Consider the following 20,272-nt stretch of genomic DNA (forward strand, 5'->3'; position numbering starts at 1 on the left):
CTAGATATTAAAATCTGAAATTTTTTTTATTTTATTTATTATATATTTATTTATTTTGGTCGAAAAGTTCGATTTATAGAAGGAAGTTTGTACAAAATATGACTTCTATTGCCAATTCAAAAGTTCGAATTACAATTTTCGAGCGTTACCCATGTAGGCCAGCTTTTCAGGCTTTTCATACTCATGTATTTCGGCCTCTTTCTTTTTACGTCTGCAGATGCGTCTCGCTTCCCTCTTCAGTTCTCGATATCTATCCCACCCCGAACGTGTTGTGGGCGATCGCTACGTTGCGAGGTAGGCAGTCTGTTTTCTCTCCACTGCGGAACGACGATTCTTATCGTACCAACTGGTTTTTTGTCGTTGCCGAAGACCAATTTTTCGGCTGCAGCGGTATGCAATGAGTTTGAGATGCTGTTCCACAGCTCCCTTATATCGAGATGCTGATGAGTGCTCTTAGAGAGCAGGAGTAGAAAATCGTTGTGCTGTCGGTTGTGATTGCAGCCTTTCCACGTCGAACCTTCCTTGTGTTTGTTGACGGGCGTTCTTTGCTGCACAGAAGCGAGTGCGTATCTTTGCTGCTACTGGTTGGAGTCGATGTTGAGACCACAGAGCGTACGAACGTCTAAAACACAGGAGAATTGTCTTCTGTCTATCACAACGTGATCGATTTGATTGCGCGTGTTTCGATCAGGGCACAGCCACGTTGCTTGATGAATTTTCTTGTGCTGGAATCTGGTACTACAGACAACCAGCGGTCATAGGTGCGTTCTAGGTGCTCATAGAAAGCATCTTTGGTCACATCGTCCTTCTCTTCCGTCTTCAGCGATATGTTGAAGAACCTCGCTTTGATGTGGATTGTGGCAAGACGTTCATTCACTGGGGTGAATGCCAGGACTCAGTGACGGAGTCTCTCTCCCACCACAAATCCAACACCAAGTATGCGCTCCTTTATATGGCCGCTGTAGTAGATGTCACAAGGACCCACCTTCTTCCGTACTTGTCCCGTCCATCGCACTTCTTGGATGCGGTGATGTCAGCCTTTAGTTGTATGAGGACATCAACCAGTTGGGCATAGGCACCTTCCCAATTAAAGGTTCGGACATTCCAGCTGCATGCCCTAAAATCGTGATCCTTAAAACATTGGCAAGGGATCCGACGCTCTGTTGGGTCTTTCATTGGGGAGGTTTTTTATGTGGTGGGCCCCAAAGCCTACGCACAACCGCAGAAGCGGGCTTCGCCTTCTCACTTTAGTTCGCCTTCAAACGTATGTCTGTGTGCTACCCAGAGGGTACTTGGTCTAAATGCGGAAATCGTGAGCTGATTGAATCATGTGGAGAGAGTTTACCATGGTTAAATTAAAGTTATGGTCAAAAACTTACATCACTCAAACAAGCCAGAGGATATAATATTAGATCTTCATGAAAAATTATTCACTTTTGAAGCAACTGAAAATATAAACAACATATATGGTATAAAAACTATATTACATTCTGTTGTTGTTATTGAGGCTATAAAGCAGTCAAAGCTTATACCGCAATGTAAATTGTGCCAATCATATGAGCATACTCACAATTACTGTGGCAAGCAAGCAAGATGTGTGAAATGTGCAGGAAAACATAAGACCATAGAGTGTCAAAAACCTTCTCAACATCAACCAAAATGTTGCAACTGTGGTAAGGCTCACCCTGCCAACTATAGAGGATGCGTAGTAGCAAAAGAATTGCAAAAGATTCGTGTCCCAAGGACTGGAGCAAAGAAAAACAATACTCCTGCTAAAAACTCGACCGACAAAAATGCAAAAAGTCTTCCAAACAATACAACACGTCAATCAATTACTACAAATAAAACTACAACATCAAATGAGATTAGTTATTCGTAAGTTGTGGAAGATAACTCTCGGATACTAGCATTCTTCAACAAATTTTAGAAGAGCTTACAAAACCGAATGAGTTTACCATTTCACTTGAAAAGAGGCTTCATAAGCTCGAAAAAGCAATACAAGAAAGCAAATAAATATGACTAAACACCTAAAAATTATGCTGTGGAATGCAAACGACTTAATTAAACACCAAAATGAGCTGGAACTAATACTCAATACTGAAAAAATTGACGTATGCTTAATATCGGAAACCCATTTCAGAAAGGAAACTCATATTAAATTTGGAAATTTCGAAATATATCATGCAATACATCCGAATAATTGTGCGTGAGGAGGAGCTGCCATTATAATAAGAAGCAATATTAAACACCACCAAAAAACGATAACGATAGATAGTGTCAACAACTTATCTCTTACTGCGGTTTACAGACCCCCAAGGCATCAAATAAAATGCGATAGCTATATAGAACTGATCAGTAGCCACAAAAAACTATTTATTATGGACGGTGACTTTTATACGAAACATACCCATTGTGGCTCGAGACTCAGAACCACAAAAGGAAGAGAGTTATTAAAAGCTCTTCAAATGACTGGGTTCAGTACTATGTCTACAGGGACACCAACTTACTGGCCAACAGATCTGTTTAAAACACCAGATCTTATAGATTTTTTTATCTACATTTTATCTATAACATATTTCACAAAATTACATATGTATATGTGCATAGAAAACGGTTTGGATATGATCTCTGTTCAATCGCCTATATATTTAACACTTCACGAAAGTGTTGTTATTAAGGAACCAACACTTACACTAACAAATAGAAACACGGAGTGAGAATACTTTAAGGCAATGTTGTCCGATGTTGATAATCACGTCAATATAAGTTGTAATTCGAAGTTAGATAACGAAATTTTAAAATTAACAAACACAATACAATATGCAGCCTGGAGTAGTACACCGATTAAAAGAAACGTCACAGCAGACCACAAGTAAACTAAAGAAATTATAGAAATGGTTGCAGAAAAATGTCCTTCTCCACCTGGTCCTTCCAATGCAGTGGAGGCCTCCCTCTTCCTCGGCTTCCACCAACGGGTACTGCATCGAACACTTTCAGAGCTGGGGCACGTTCGTCCATTCGAACAACATGACCTAACCAGTGTAGCCGCTGTCTTTTTATTCGATGGACTATGTATATCTCGTCAAATAACACATACAGCTCATCATTCCATCTTGTGCGGTATTCGCCGTTGCCAATGTTTAACGGACCATAAATCTACTGCAAAACCTTTCTCTCGAAAACTCATAGTGCCGTCCCATCGGATGTTGACATCGTCCACGCTTCTGCACCATAAAGTAGGACGGGAATGATGAGGGACTTGTAGAGTTTAGTTTTTGTTCGTCGAGAGAGGACTTTACTTTTCAATTGCCTACTCAGTCAAACTGCGTTGGATTTTAAGGCTGACATTATTATCGGTGTTGATGCTGGTGCCTAGGTATACGAAATTATCTACAACTTCAAAGCTATGACTATCAACAGTGACGTGGAGCCAAGACGCGAATGCGCTGACTGTTTGATGACAGGAGATATTTCGTCTTGTCCTCGTTCACCACCAGACCCATACGCTTTGCTTCCTTATCCAGTCTGGAAAAAGCAGAACTAACGGCGCGGGTTTTGTTTCTAATGATATCGATATCATCGGCGTACGCCAGCTGCTGTACACTCTTACAGAAAATTGTATCTTCTCTATTTAGCTCTGCCGCTCGTATTATTTTCTCCAGCATCAGTAGAAAAAGCAAACGTTTTTTCTGAATATCTTGAAAGTATTTTTGAACCACATGATACAACCAATGAAGATAAAATGGAACCTCTTAATTATACCAACCACACAGAAAATCACCTGGTTTTGACCTTATGACCAGTGAAATATTAAAACAGCTACCTCAAAATATTATTAGTAAAATTACTGAGATAATAGCTGTCATCGCAATCGACATTCACAAAATACTCTACTCGACTTGCACTCCTGCTCTCTGAGAGCACTCATCAGCATCTCGATATAAGGGAACTGTGATCTGTGAACGGCATCTCAAACTCACCGCTGCAGCCGAAACAATTGGATTTCGGCAACGACAAAAAACAAGCTGGTACGATGAGGATTGCAGTCTCGCAGCGGAGAGAAAACAGACTGCATACCTCGCAACGTTGCAAACGACCACAACACGTGCGGGATGGGATAGATACCGAGAGCTGAAAAGGGAAGCGAGACGCATCTGCAGACAAAAAAAGAAAGAGGCCGAAATGCGTGAGTACGAAGAGCTTGAGAAGCTGGCAGACGGAGATAATGCTCGAAAAATTTATGAAAAAATGAAGCGACTTAACGAAGGTTTCAAGATCGGAGCATCCTCATGTAGAGACCAAGGTGGTAATCTGGCAACCGATGTCCAGGGCATACTGGGATTATGGAGGGAACACTTCTCCGACCTGCTGAATGGCAGTGGAAGTTCTACACCTGGAGATGGCGAACCCGATCCCCCAATCGATGACGATGGAACAGATGTTCCATTACTCGATCATGAAGAAATTCGAATAGCAATTACCCGCCTGAAGAACAACAAAGCGGCGGGGGCCGATAGATTACCGGCCGAGGTATTCAAATACGGAGGCGAAGAACTGATAAGGTGCATGCATCAGCTTTTTTGTAGAATATGGTTGGAAGAAAGCATGGCCGACGATTGGAATCTCAGTGTGCTCTGCCCAATCCATAAAAAGGGAGATCCCACAATCTGTGCCAACTACCGTGGGATAAGCCTCCTAAATATCGCCTATAAGGTTCTATCGAATTGGAAAATCTACAACTGACCATATATTCACCATGCGCCAAATATTGACCTGCCTTATCGTGGCATTCGTGAAGTATCTGGAATCTCAACCGCTTCGGAACAACCCAAAGTAGTTTGTTGTCGTATTTCCGATATAAACGTCCCAGTTGGATGACGTAGTTGACATTTCCTTAACGATGTTCTTAATTTTCTCATCTTGTAGTTGGACACTGAACAATCAATCAGACTTGTCGATAATTAGTTTTGAAATTTTCGGTATCTAATTCGTGTGCATTTTCGTAGGATGCGCGGCTAAACGCGTCGACATGAACCATACGTTAACCTGGTCGATGCGTGGTATGAGCTCGCTAATGCTTCAAGTTTTTCGTTGTCGGTAGCAGAGCGACTGTAATATGCGATTGGGTGCAGTTGTCCATTCTTGGCTTGCAACAGAACGCTTGCAAGGCCGATGGAGCTGGCGTCTGTATGTAGTTCATGCTCGGCATCGATGAGGTAGTTTACCATTGTTGGTTTCGTTGCTAACGCAGATTTTAGTTTGTTGAATGCTGACTCTTGTTGCTGTCCACATACGAATTCTGTATCCTTCCGCAATAGTTTTCGCAACGGCTCGGATGTGGTAGAGTAACCAGCGGCAAACTTTCGGGAGAAGCCACTGAGACCTAAAAACTTACGTAAGTCTGTCATATTTTTAAGTTAAGGAAAATGTATGATAACGTTGATTTTGACGGTACCGGGACTAATGCCATTGGGATTTAACTGATGTCCCAAAAATGTTTTCGTTTGCGTGAACAGCTCACATTTGCTGACGGCTTTTTACGGCTTTTTTGTAGAATATGGTTGGAAGAAAGCATGGCCGACGATTGGAATCTCAGTGTGCTCTGCCCAATCCATAAAAAGGGAGATCCCACAATCTGTGCCAACTACCGTGGGATAAGCCTCCTAAATATCGCCTATAAGGTTCTATCGAATTGGAAAATCTACAACTGACCATATATTCACCATGCGCCAAATATTGACCTGCCTTATCGTGGCATTCGTGAAGTATCTGGAATCTCAACCGCTTCGGAACAACCCAAAGTAGTTTGTTGTCGTATTTCCGATATAAACGTCCCAGTTGGATGACGTAGTTGACATTTCCTTAACGATGTTCTTAATTTTCTCATCTTGTAGTTGGACACTGAACAATCAATCAGACTTGTCGATAATTAGTTTTGAAATTTTCGGTATCTAATTCGTGTGCATTTTCGTAGGATGCGCGGCTAAACGCGTCGACATGAACCATACGTTAACCTGGTCGATGCGTGGTATGAGCTCGCTAATGCTTCAAGTTTTTCGTTGTCGGTAGCAGAGCGACTGTAATATGCGATTGGGTGCAGTTGTCCATTCTTGGCTTGCAACAGAACGCTTGCAAGGCCGATGGAGCTGGCGTCTGTATGTAGTTCATGCTCGGCATCGATGAGGTAGTTTACCATTGTTGGTTTCGTTGCTAACGCAGATTTTAGTTTGTTGAATGCTGACTCTTGTTGCTGTCCACATACGAATTCTGTATCCTTCCGCAATAGTTTTCGCAACGGCTCGGATGTGGTAGAGTAACCAGCGGCAAACTTTCGGGAGAAGCCACTGAGACCTAAAAACTTACGTAAGTCTGTCATATTTTTAAGTTAAGGAAAATGTATGATAACGTTGATTTTGACGGTACCGGGACTAATGCCATTGGGATTTAACTGATGTCCCAAAAATGTTTTCGTTTGCGTGAACAGCTCACATTTGCTGACCTTTATGGTTAGTTCACATAAGCGTAGTACTTGAAGTATTCGGGAAAGCTTAACATACATTTCGTCGAAAGAGTTGCTGCCATTGATGATGTAGTCCATATAGTGGAGCATATCACCTGTTTCTAATCATCTTTGGATTGCTGCCATATGTCTATTAAATACAGCCGATGCGTTCTTCAGCCCAAACGGCATGCGTTTGAACTTGTATAGGCCGTCCGTTGTAATAAACGCAGTGTATCTTCGACTATCGGGAGCCATTTCGATTTGGTAGTATCCAATATTTAAATCGAGCTATGAAAAGTATCGAAAATCGTTCTTCAATTTTTGGGACTGGAAAATTTTATTCTCTCGTTATCTTATTGATGCCTCTGTATTCGATGGATTATCGATCCCTTCCATTTTGCTTTTTGACTAAAACCACGAGACTTTCGTATTCCTATATTGATGATATCGTGTTCCAGTAGTTCCTCAATCATTTTGTGAACGATGTCACGCTTTCGTTCAGAGATGCGATAGGGTGCTTGAGATACGAAATGATTACTCTCAAGTTCGATACTAGCTTGGACCACATCGGTTTTACCAATTCCTCTCAGCCCACTACAGAAAACTTCGGTGTAGTTTTCCAGAAGACTTTGCATTTTATTTCGCTCCGCCGTGTCATTAAAATTACACAGAAGTTTGGAAAAACTTTTCTCAGCTGTTACTGTCGTCTGTACTGTGCAACTGCTTCCGAAGATCATGTGACCATTTTCTATTTTCAGCATAATGTTTTTATCGGTGATAACATCTTGGCCTAATAAGAGGTCTTCTTCTATTAACTCATCATCAGTAATGTAGACTTTCGTATTGATGATAGTTGACGATAGTAATGTTTATGATAATTGCCTCAGTGAACATTCGTACGCCTCCGAAAATGCCTTTTATCTGTCAGAAGCATTTTTGTGGTACGGCTTCGATGCGTTTAGCTACCGTTCTGCGGATGATACTGCAATAACTGCCGGTGTCGATGTACGGTTGCGGTTTTATGTAAACTCGTTTCTTAAAATTTCCGTCTAGATTTGTCACGCAAAGTCGCCGTAACGCTCCTGTCGTCTTTTCGCAATTTCCTCCATTTGGATGAACTTTGTTGCACGTTGTACAGCGATGTCGTTGCGGCAATGGACACTTACTGGAAAAATGACCAGGGACGTTACAATTATAGCTCTTCAATTGTGTTTTGAATTCGTTCTGCTTTGTTGATTCGGTATAAATTACGTTACTTTCGTTTGCTTGGTTGACTTGTTTGTGGCTCACCCAACCCTCCGCGATTTATGAAATAATCTTCGACAGCGTCATTGCTACAATGCTCTGCTGGAGCTCCCAATGCTACAATCCAGATCTTGCGTATCGTATGATGGTTGATTCGCTCAATTTATGTCGTTTCCTTTGGTCTCTTTGTTGAAGAGGCCTTGTTCTGCCTCGTCTCGTGTTGACCCAAACTCGTGTCGTAATTCATTAGCAAAATCTGTCCAAGTTGTGTGTAGTGTAGGTGAGGCATCTAGCCACATGGATGCGACTCTGTCGATAAATTGTTCGACAGTAATGGTCGCCTTATTCGTGGGATCGAATTCCGGCAGGGAGGGTATCTGCTATCTCCTTCACTGACGCGTTGTTTTGTTGCCGTTGAAAATTCGTTGTTGTTGTTTCGCTTCTGTTCGCTAGCAGTTAAGTCGCCGCCGTAGTTTGTGCGAACTTGACGTATTTCGTATGAAAAAAGCACAAGAGTACAATGTACATATGTAAATATGCATGTACATGCATATTCTGTACTATATTTAGGAACGTAAGTTCTGTCTCACTTCTGAACTATAAACGCTATTACAAAATTGTAACTTTGACTTTTGAATAAAATTTATTTGTAACTTTACTAGCCGGCGTTTGTTCCGACAGCAACATCAAGGTCGTGTGTACACATTTCTCACATTTTCTTTGTACACATTTTCTTAAAAAAAGCGAATCAAATGGGTCTGGTGGTGATCGAGGAAAAGACGAAATAGCAAAGGATCTTAACGAAGGTAAACATTAAATTTTATTTTTGACTAGTAAAATAACTGATAACTACTAATTTAAATATCTAACATACTTACCGATTTATATGTTTTAAGTAGCCAAAATAACGAAAAATTATTAATTAGGTATTTGGCGGTGGTTGAAGTACTGGATCGACGAACAAACTAATTCACTTACTTCTATAAATTATCTGATCCTTATACCTGAGACAGACATGTGGTATACATTGTAGTATGCTTCAGAAACCATATGTGTATCACCGGTTTTCCAAATTTTGTTTGAAAGCAAATGGTGTTCCGTACTACAATAGAGTTCTAGAAACCATTGAAAGTTTGTGGTGTTGTGAAATGTATTACAATGGATTGCATTGAACACACCGAAAGCTTTAAGCTCTTCTGCCACAATCATATGTTTTCTGACATTTTGACATACAGAAAATAAATTAAATTCAAAATTAATTGAAATCAAAAAACAACAAAAAAAATGATGTGAAAAATATGTAATATGTATGTATGTAATAATAGGTAATAATTATATTGGATAATAAGATTTTAAGATTGCTTGAAGTTATAACTAAGTCAGGATCAATTTTCCTGTCTGTTATTCATAATTACATTTTGCTTGAATTTATTTGTATCAGCTGATGAATGTAAACATAGTACAATATACTACATGTGTGTCACTATGCTGGTTCATGGTTTCTAGAGCTTTTATTGTAGTACATATTATAGTATGGAAACCATATGTCTGTCTTAGGTATTACATGCTTTTAATGGTAATTTCTTCATTATTCTCTGAAACGAGAATATTCACTTAGTCCACTGGCATTGAAATCTATCTCTATTATCTATCCTCGTAGTAATGTTATGTGACACTTTGTTACATACACATATCTTTTTAAGTTTTCCAAAAAATCCTATTACTTAAAGTTTGTCTTAACAGATTATATAACTTACAATATTACAAAGTTATTATGTTTATTTATTTTATTAATATGGCGAAGATTTTCCCGGCTACCACAATATTGCAGGAAATTGTCTTAATTCCTAGAAAAAATGTCTAAAACAAAGTATTAAATATCTACAGCGTATCCAGATAATGTAACACCTGGTGCAATCTCCTCCTCAACATATGAACCAGCTTCTTCAAATGACTTGGCATCCGTGTTGTCGAAACTTTTTCCTACAACGGTCTGCTTTAGGGATGGTGCTCGGTTTTCAAACTTTTGCTGATCATTTGGATTAAACTTTTGATTATTAAAATCTTCGGGGCGACGACCAGTGGCGCGGAGTTTTGATGGTTGGAAGCTTATGTTTTCGTTATTATTATTTGGCATCTGACTATTAAATTCATAAACAGTGGAATCAGGACGAGAATAATTTGTTTTACGAAGCATTGCCTTGAAATTAAATGGTGGGTCTTCAGAACTCTAACAATCATAAAGTGGCATGTAAATAAAGTAAGATGTGAATTTATATAATTCAATTATAAAATACTATTTGTCCAACCTACATCCTCATCATTGGAACGACGCACTATGTCCTTTAATTCTCGTACAGGGTCTGAAGGTACAAATGAGGAGCGTTGTTGGTAATTTTGATTCATTCGATTCAATTGGTTTGAGTTTTGCTGTATTGCACGTGCCTGTACGGGATCATTGCGGTACATCATGTTTGCGGGCGGCATTGGCGGGGGTGGTGGTGCCGAATATGACTTTAAGGAATTTCGTCGTGAACCTGTTCGATTACTCCATATATTTGAAGATACATTGTTGTAATTATTGTTGTATTGATTGTAGTTGTTGTACGCATTCATATTCATTTGAACTTGATTCCTAGACAAAAATAAAATTTCGAATATTCGTACCGAAATAATTTATATAACATTTATATATGTTTATTTTTTTTCAATTCACTCTGTAAAAACATGACTATCTTTTAATAATCTAATAACTTCGATTTTTTTTTTACGGACTCACTTTTCATTCAAGTACCATTAAAGAGTATGTGCATCACTATTGGAGGATGGTGTCAAAATTTTTACTCAAGTTATCGCTTGAACTCAAGTTATAGATGAACGGACAGACAGGAATTCAACCCGACTCTTCATCCTGATCATTTGATATATATGTATATATATCTCTAGGTGATCACTGTTATACTCTGTGCAACATGTTTCGTGAGTATAAAATACAGATCATATCGACGTCGAAACTTATTCCATTCATTTAAAACGATTATTATTATACTCTCGCATCAAATTTGCTAAGAGACTATTATAGTTTTGTTCACATAACGGTTGCTTGTAAGTCATAAAACTAAACGAGTTAGATATGAGGATATTTTAGCAAATTTATTTTCGTTATTCTAGTGGACTGCCGAATTTATGGGTCAAATTGTGTGTTATCTTAATAAAACTTTATCAACAAATTGCGAGAGTATAAAATGATCGGTTGCACCCGAGCTTAGCCTTTCCTTACTTGTTTTTTAGTAAATATTTATAAAGCCCAGCCTCTGTGCTGCATACGTCATCATGCTGGTTGACGGCAATGTCAGGTGTGCAAAAAAGCATATTTGGTTCAATATTCAGTCGCTACGAGCAAATTACAATGACATAAACTCAGATGGAAGGATCAAGTGGATGTAGACCTTGCGAAACTTGATCTCCAACTAGACCATCACCCGCTAGCCTTCTTACCAGCTAATGATTTTATTGTATTTTGTACTAGAGTACAAACAGGTATCAAATTGAGATAACAGGCTCGATAAGCAGCTCTGTCATAATATTACTAACTCTTGTCACTTTATGAAAAAAGGAAAATAAAATAGGTATAATAAAAATGTCAATGTTATAAGAACAAACTCCTTTGAATCTCTATAAGATATCTGAAAGATTCACCTTTATTTTCGGTAAAATATTATTCATAGAAATGTTCGGTATCAGGGGCCTTGAAAAAGTAGTATTCGTACTAAGTTTTATTATTTTATTATTGAAAAGTGACCGAATCATATGAAATTCAAAATTGTAATATATGGGAAGTAGGCGCCAAGCCCATTTCAAGTTTTATACCAATCTAAGTGTACCATCTTCGACGCTTTTTTCGTTAGTTAGTTAACACATTTTTAGTAGTTTTCAACATAACCTTTGAATGCGGGGTGAGCGTGGCCACACGCACTTTCCCAAAGCAGTTTCATTCAAATATGTCCCTCAATGCTGTGATCCTCTGTACCAAATTTTATCGTTTTATAGGCTTAGTTCTATCAATTTATATCTTTTCGATTAACAACATTTTCTGGGCGTGGAAATCGTCCAATTTCTGTAATTTCAACTACAAAATTCTTGCATGGACAAACGGAAAACAGATTCTGGATACATAGGGATAGAGATATTTCCTATATGTGTCTTCGTTTCATATAAAGTGATTTTTGGCATTCGACGGTAAGCGAGGTTAGTCATCTGAATATCTCATATAAAAGGTTCTTATAAAACTTGTATCAACGTTTTGTAGATGGCTTGTAAAGACATATGGTCGGTTCTTCATAAAACCCCAAAGTTAAAAGGCATTGGTTCTTTAAGAGCATTAAGAATGGCATAATTTAGTATGCATAATTAAAATAATACCGTTTCCAAGCTATAGTAGCACCATAAAAATGGACAAAATAAATAATGAAGTAAAGTTTTTGAATGCCAAAGTGTATTTTTATATTTTGGCTAAGAATATACATATGTACATATTAAACATTTTTTGTTGGGATAATATTACAAAATATTTAAAAATAACAAAATAGTTAAAAATTCAGAGCTTAAAAACTGAAACTTACTACCGACGGTGAAATACGGAGGTGGACATGTTATGGTGTGGGGGTGCATATCATCTAAAAGCGTCGAAAATTTTGGTTTTTGTTGAAGGGATTATAAACCAGCACACTTTTCTGTAAATTTAGAGATATAGTTTGAAAGAATCCGCCAACAAAATTGGTATTAAGGATACTTTTAAATTATATAAGGATAAGTCCATATCGTAAGGTATTGGTGGTTTGAAAATTGTTCCAAAGTTATAGAAACGCCGACTCAATATCCTGACATAAATCCTATCAAACAGTTATGGAGTGAATTGGACACGCGTTGAGTCAAAACCGGTTTCATCTCTCACCGCACTAAAAAAACGGCTCCAGGAAAAATGGTAAGGCAATAATTACAGTTTGAAAATTATACCGAAGGTATCAAATAGCTTCAGAGAAGTTATAAAAAACCAACGAAATAACACAAAGTACTGAAAACAGAAAAAAAAATTTTGTTTTTAAAACTCTTTCCTATTAATTTTTCAATAAATCGGAATATTAAATTTGCGTGAATTTTTTACTTTTTTGTTATTTTCAATTATTTTGTAGTATTATTCCAACAAAAAATTTTTGATATGCACATATGTATGTATGTTTGTACATACATTCTTAGCTAAAATAGAAACCTGGAGAATGGGATCATGTGTAGAAGTTCACGTAAGTGATGAAAGTTTTTGATTGTCATTCACCTGGGAGTGGCCGGCTCCGACTTCCGGTTTTAGACCAAGTATCCTCTGGTAACCGTTTGAAGGCGAGCTAAAGTGAGAAGGCGAACACGCTTCTGCGGTTGTGCGTAGGGCTTGGGACCCACCACATAAAAACGAAGTACCAATGAAAAATCGAAAAAGAAAGCCTCGGATGAGACACCCCCCTTTTGATGACGTCACCTGCAAACGTTTTAAGGATAATGATTTAAGGGCATGCACCTGGAATGTCCGGACCCTTAATTGGGAAGGTGCCTCTGCCCAACTGGTTGATGTCCTCATACGACTAAAGGCTAACATCACCGCCATCCAAGAAGTCCGATGGACGGGACAAGGACGGAAGAAGGTGGGTCCTTGTGACATCTACTACAGCGGCCATATAAAGGATCGCAAATTTGGTGTGCGATTTGTGGTGGGAGAGACACTCCGTCGCCGAGTCCTGGCATTCACCCCGGTGGATGAACGTCTAGCCACAATCCGCATAAAAGCGAGGTTCTTCAACATATCGCTGATTTGCGCTCACGCCCTAACGGAAGAGATGGACGATGTGACCAAAGATGCCTTCTATGAGCGCCTAGAACGCACCTATGAGCGTTGCCCCCGCCACGATGTCAAATCGTGCTTGGCGATTTTAACGCCAGGGTGGGTAATAAAGGTGTCTTTGGCACAACAGTCGGAAAATTCAGCCTCCATGACGAAACATCGCCAAACGGCCTGAGGCTGATCGACTTCGCTGGGGCCCGAAATACGGTCGTCTGTAGTACCAGATTCCAGCATAAGAAAATATATCAAGCTTCTTGGCGGTCTCCAAATCGATCACGTTGTGATAGACGGAAGACACGTGCGGGATGGGATAGATAGCTGGAGAGGGAAGCGAGACGCATCTTTTTCTTCTTGACTGGCGTGGACACTGCTTACGCGGTTATAGCCGAGTCCAAACCAACGCGCCACGTATCCCTCCTTCTGGCAGTTTGGCGCCAATTGGTTATACCAAGCTAAGCCAGGTCCCTCTCCACCTGGTCCTTCCATCGGAGTGGAAGTCTCTCTCTTCCTCGGCTTCCACCAGCAGGTACTGCATCGAATACTTTCAGAGCTGGAGCACTTTCATCCATTCGAACAACATGACCTACCCGTAGCCGCTGTCATTTTATTCGCAGGACTATGTCTATGTCGTCGAATAACACATACAGCTCATCGTTCCATCGCCTGCGGTATTCGCCGTTGCCAATGTTTAAGGGACCATAAATCTTCCGCAAAACCTTTCTCTCGAAAACTCCTAGTGCCGTCTCATTGGATGTTGACATCGTCAACGCTTCTGCACCGTAAAGTAGGACGGGAATGATGAGAGACTTGTAGAGTTTGAATTTTGTTCGTCGAGAGAGGACTTTACTTTTCAATTGTCTACTTAGTCCATAGTAGCACCTGTTGGCAAGAGTGATTCTGCGTTGGATTTCCAGGCTGACATTGTTATTGCTGTTGATGCAGGTTCCCAGGTAGACGAAATTATCCACAACTTCAAAGTTATGACTGTCAACAGTGACGTGGGAGACAAGACGCGAATGCGCTGACTGTTTGTTTGACGACAGGAGATATTTCGTCTTGTCCTCGTTCACCACCAGACCCATACGCTTCGCTTCCTTATCCAGTCTGGAAAAAGCAGAACTAACGGCGCGGGTGCTGTTTCCAATGATATCGATATCATAGACATACGCCAGTAGCTGTACACTCTTATAGAAGATTGTACCTTCTCTATTAAGCTCTGCAGCTCGTATTATTTTCTCCAGCATCAGGTTAAGGAAATCACACGAGAGTGAGTCACCTTGTCTGAAACGTCATCTGGTATCGAACGGCTCAGAGAGGTCCTTCCCGATCCTGACGGAGCTTTTGGTGTTGCTCAGCGTCAGCTTACACAGCCGTATTAGTTTTGCGGGGATACCAAATTCAGACATCGCGGCATAAAGGCAGCTCCTTTTCGAGCTGTCGAAAGCAGCTTTAAAGTCGACAAAGAGATGGTGTGTGTCGATCCTCTTTTCACGGGTCTTCTCCAAGATTTGGCGCATGGTGAATATCTGGTCCATGGTGGACTTTCCAGGTCTAAAGCCACACTGATAAGGGCCAATCAGTTTGTTGACGGTGGGCTTAAGTCTTTCACACAGTACGCTCGATAGAACCTTGTATGCAATATTTAGGAGACTTATCCCACGGTAATTGGCACAGTTTGTGGGATCTCCCTTTTTATGGATTCGGCAGAGCACACTGAGATTCCAATCGTCATTTATGCTTTCTTCCGACCATATTCTGCAAAGAAGCTGATGCAAGCACCTTATTAGCTCTTCGCCGCCGTATTTGAATAGCTCGGCCGGTAATCTATCGGCACCTGCCGCTTTGTTGTTCTTCAAGCGGGTAATTGCTATTTGAATTTATTCACGGTCGGGCAATGGAACATCTGCTCCATCGTCGTCGATTGGGGAGTCTGGTTCGCCATCTCCTGGTGTTGCACTTTCACTGCCATTCAGCAGGCTGGAGAAGTGTTCCCTCCACAAACTCAGTATATTCTGGTCATCAATAACTAGATCACCTCTGGGGGCCCTACAGGAGTGTGTTTCGGTCTTGAAACCTTCAGTTAGCCACCGGATCTTTTCGTAAAATTTTCGAGCATTACCCCTGTCGGCCAGCTTGTCAAGCTCTTTATACTCACGCATCTTTCTTTTTTTGTCTGCAAATGCGTCTCGCTTCCCTCTTCAGCTCTCGGTATCTTTCCCATACCGCTCGTATTGCGGTCGATCGCAACATTGCGAGGTAGGCAATCTGTTTTCTCTCCACTCCGAGACGACAATCCTCATCATTCCTGCTGTTTTTTTGATTTTTCCGAAAGCCAATGGTTTCGGTTGCAGCTGTACGTAAGGAGTTTGATATGCCATCCCACAGTTTCCTTATACCGAGATGCTGATGAGTGCTCTCAGAGAGCAGGAGTGCAAGTCGAGTAGAAAATCGGGTGTCGGTTGTGATTGCAGCTTCTCGATGTCGAACCTTCCTTGTGTTTGTTGACGTGTGCGCTTTTCTACACAGATGCGGGTGTGTATCTTAGCTGCTACAATATAGTGGTCCGAGTCGATGTTGGGACCACGAAGCGTACGCACATCAAAAACACTGGAGACATGTCGCCCATCTATCACAACATGATCGATCTGGTTGCGAGTGATTCGATCCGGGGACAGCCAAGTAGCTTGATGGATTTTCTTATGCTGGAATCTAGTCATATTTCGGGTCCCGGCGAAGTCGATCAGCCTCAGACCGTTTGGTGATGTTTCGTCATGGAGGCTGAATTTTCCGACTGTTGTTCCAAAGACACCTTCTTTACCCAACCTAGCGTTGAAAGCGCCAAGTACGATTTTGACATCGTGGCGGGGGCAGCGCTCATAGGTACGTTCTAGGCGCTCATAGAAGGTATCTTTGATCACGTGGGCGCAAATCAGCGATATGTTGAAGAACTTCGCTTTGATGCGGATTGTGGCTAGACGTTCATCCACCGGAGTGAATGCCAGGACTCGACGACGGAGTCTCTCTCCCACCACGAATCCCACACCGAATTTGGGCTCCTTTATATGGCCGCAGTAGTAGATGTCACAAGGACCCACCTTCTTCCGTCCTTGTCCCGTCCATCGCATTTCTTGGATTGCGGTGATGTCAGCTTTTACTCTTACGAGGACATCAACCAGCTGGGCAGAGGCACCTTCCCAATTAAGGGTCCGGACATTCCAGGTGCATGCCCTTAATTTGTAGTCCTTTAAACGTTTGCAGTGGTCGTCATCAAAATTGGGGTCTCTCATCCGAGGCTGTTTGTTCCTTTTCATTGGGGGGTGTTTTTATGTGGTGGGTCCAAACCCTACGCACAACCGCATAAGCGGGTTTCGCCTTCTCACTTTTGCTCGCCTCCAAACGGATGTCTGTTGGCTACCCAGAAAAAAAAGAAAGAGCCCGAAATGCGTGAGTACGAAGAGCTTGAGAAGCTGGCAGACAAAGGGAATGCTCGACAATTTTATGAAAAAATGAAGCGACTTAACGAAGGTTTCAAGACCGGAGCATCCTCATGTAGAGACCAAGGTGGTAATCTGGTAACCGATGTCCAGATTATGGAGGGAACACTTCTCCGACCTGCTGAATGGCAGTGAAAGTACAACACCATGAGTTGGCGAACCCTATTCCCCAATCGATGACGATGGAATAGATATTCCATTACCCGACCATGAAGAAATTCGAATAGCAATTACCCGCCTGAAGAACAACAAAGCGACAGGGGCCGATAAATTACCGGCTGAGCTATTCAAATACGGCCGCGAAGAACTGATAAGGTGCTTGCATCAGCTTCTTTGCAAAATATGGTCGGAAGAAAGCATGCCTGACGATTGGAATCTCAGTGTGCTCTGCCGAATCCATAAAAAGGGAGATCCCACAAACTGTGCCAATTATTGTGGGATAAGCCTCCTAAATATCGCTTATAAGGTTCTTTCGAGCGTACTGTTTGAAAGACTGAGCTGAGGAGCTGCCTTTATGCAGCGATGTCTGAATTTGGTATCCCCGCAAAACTAATACGGCTGTGTAAGTTGACGTTGAGCAACCCCTAAAGCTCCGTCATGATTGGGAAGGACCTCTCCGAGCCGTTCGATACCAAACGAGGTTTCAGACAAGGTGACTCACTATCGTGCGACTTCTTTACCCTGATGCTGGAAAAAATTATAAGAGCTGCAGAGCTAAATAGAGAAGGTACAATCTTCTACAAGAGTGTACAGCTCCTGGCGTACGCCGATGATATTGATATCATCGGAAGCAACAACCACGCCGTTTGTTCTGCTTTTTCCTGCATGGATAAGGAGGCGAAGAGAATGGGTCTGGAGGTGAGTGAGGACAAGACGAAATATCTCCTGTCATCAAGCAAACAGTCGGCGCACTCGCGTCTTGGCTCCCACGTCACTGTTGACAGTCATAACTTCGAAGTTGTAGATAATTTCATATACCTGGGAACCAGTATGAACAACACCAACAATGTCAGCCTCGAAATCCAGCGCAGAATCACTCTTGCCAACAGGTGCTACTATGGACTAAGTAGACAATTGAAAAGTAAAGTCCTCTCTCGACGAACCAAAACCAAACTCTACAAGTCGCTTATCATTCTCGTCCTGCTTTATGCTGCAGAAGCTTGGACGATGTCAACACCAGATGAGACGACACTAGGAGTTTTCGAGTGGAAAATTTTGCACAAGATTTATGGTCCTCAGAACATTGGCAACGGCGAATACCGCAGACGATGGAACGATGAGCTGTACGAGTTATACGACGACATTGACATAGTTCAGCGAATAAAAAGATAGCGGCTACGCTGGCTAGGTCATATTGTCCGAATGGACGAAAACACTCCAGCTTTGAAAGTGTTCGATGCAGTACCAGCCGGAGGAAGCTGAGGAAGGAGATGGACTCCACTCCGTTGGAGGGACCAGGTGGAGAGCGACCTGGTTACACTTGGGATCTCCAACTGGCGCCGAACTGCGAAGGAAAGAGAGGAGTGGCGCGCTCTCATCGATTCGGCTATAACCGGCTAAACGGTTGAACGCCAATCACATACATATATACAAAATAGAAAACTACACTTTGGCATTCATAAGTTTTACTTCATTTAAAAACCGAATATTAAAGTTGCGCACTGTACTTACATATGTATTTATGTATGTAAATGAGCAGTTAATTTTATCGAAATGAGGTGTACCGTTAAGAGACGAATTCTCAGAAATTTCACCTTTTTACAAGCTGTGGGTCTCGATAATAACTTTGGTTGTAGATTACATCACTCTCTCCAATCCGATCCCAATTCGTCTGACAAGCTTGTTCTTTTTTATACGCATTGTAAGTTAGCAAACATGAAGTCATCGAAGGATTTCGCTGTAGTGGACTATCCCAATCCTCTTCGTCATCATGACTGATTAAAGTATTTGAGAAATTTTGTCTAGATATTGAATTAGCTGCATTAACCATATAATGGGTATCATAGAAAGGAATTTGATCCAAACGAAATGGTAACTTCTTTGTCGGTATAGGCAATGGCCCCAGTTGAGAAGAATTTACTTCACGCGTATTTATCCGATCAAAAGGTACATTACGTGTACATTTATTTATTCCAGCGAAAAATCTTTGATTATAAATGTGGACCTGAAAATAAAAATTTTCTTGTAACTTGTACGGTATAATTAAAAAAGCATTGTAAAATATTAAAGAATACTTTATTTAAGTTAGTAAATTATTATTTCTTGAGGTAATATACATTTAACAATAACAAGTAAGGAAAGGCTAAGTTCGGGTGCAGTCGAACATTTTATACTCTCGCAATTTATTGATGTAATTTTATAAAGATAACACAATTCGAACCATATATTCGGCATAATGTCCAATAGAATAACGAAAATCATCATAAATAGTATATGGGAACTGAGGTAATTCCTGAACCGATTTCACTCGTTTTCACCATAAAGATACAATATATCGATGACTATACGCTCACTTAATTTTATATTACCTATAATTAGGTATATGGGATCTAGAGAAATTATGACCCGATTTTAACCATTTTGGTACAGAGACAAACTGTTATAAGAAAAAAATTCAGAGGGAATGAATTACATTAAAGTATCTGAGAGATTTCCCTATATTTTCACTTAAAAATTACCCTTAGGCACTGAGTTCATCATGTTCGACATCATGGGCCTTTTCCACAAGTGATGTCCAGGCTCAAATACAGTATTTGTGTAAAGTTTTATTCCGCTATCTTCATTCTCCTAATGTACATTTTATAAAGTGAACGAATGAATTGAGTTACAAGGGAAGTTGGCGTGCTTGGGAACTGATTTTGTCCATTGTCCATCCGTATTGTCAGGATGTCAAGAAAATATTTTATACCGAATTTCATTGAAATCGGTCGAGTAGTTCCTGAGATATGGTTTTTGACCCATAAGTGGGCGACGCCCATTTTCCATTTTGTAAAAAATATGAGTGCAGCTTCCCGCTGCCATTTCTTATGTAAAATTTAGTGTTTCTGACGTTTTTCACTTTTGGTATTTTTCAACATAACCTTTGTATGGGAGGTGGGCGTGATTATTATCCGATTTCTTTCATTTTTTGACTGTATAAGG

The 20,272-nt window shown here is 40.7% G+C and overlaps 1 protein-coding gene across 2 annotated transcripts in view; it reads right to left on the reverse strand.

Annotated features, from left to right (window-relative positions):
• Positions 1-9,508: 9,508 nt before the first annotated feature.
• Positions 9,509-20,272, reverse strand: part of LOC105219440 (neither inactivation nor afterpotential protein C) — a 123,891-nt gene continuing 113,127 nt past the window's right edge. The window contains exons 17-19 of one of the 2 annotated variants that reach the window (XM_054226542.1): positions 18,886-19,295; positions 10,061-10,382; positions 9,509-9,977 (exon numbers count right to left, since the gene is read on the reverse strand). In XM_054226542.1, coding sequence (XP_054082517.1) covers positions 9,621-9,977; positions 10,061-10,382; positions 18,886-19,295 — 1,089 coding nt within the window. In that variant the 3' untranslated portion in view covers positions 9,509-9,620. Of the gene's footprint in view, positions 9,978-10,056; positions 10,383-18,885; positions 19,296-20,272 lie in introns of both variants that reach the window. The other variant, XM_054226543.1, reaches the window with a different exon arrangement.

The sequence above is a fragment of the Zeugodacus cucurbitae genome, chromosome 3, assembly GCF_028554725.1.
Source record: "Zeugodacus cucurbitae isolate PBARC_wt_2022May chromosome 3, idZeuCucr1.2, whole genome shotgun sequence".
Taxonomy (NCBI): Eukaryota; Metazoa; Arthropoda; class Insecta; order Diptera; family Tephritidae; genus Zeugodacus; species Zeugodacus cucurbitae.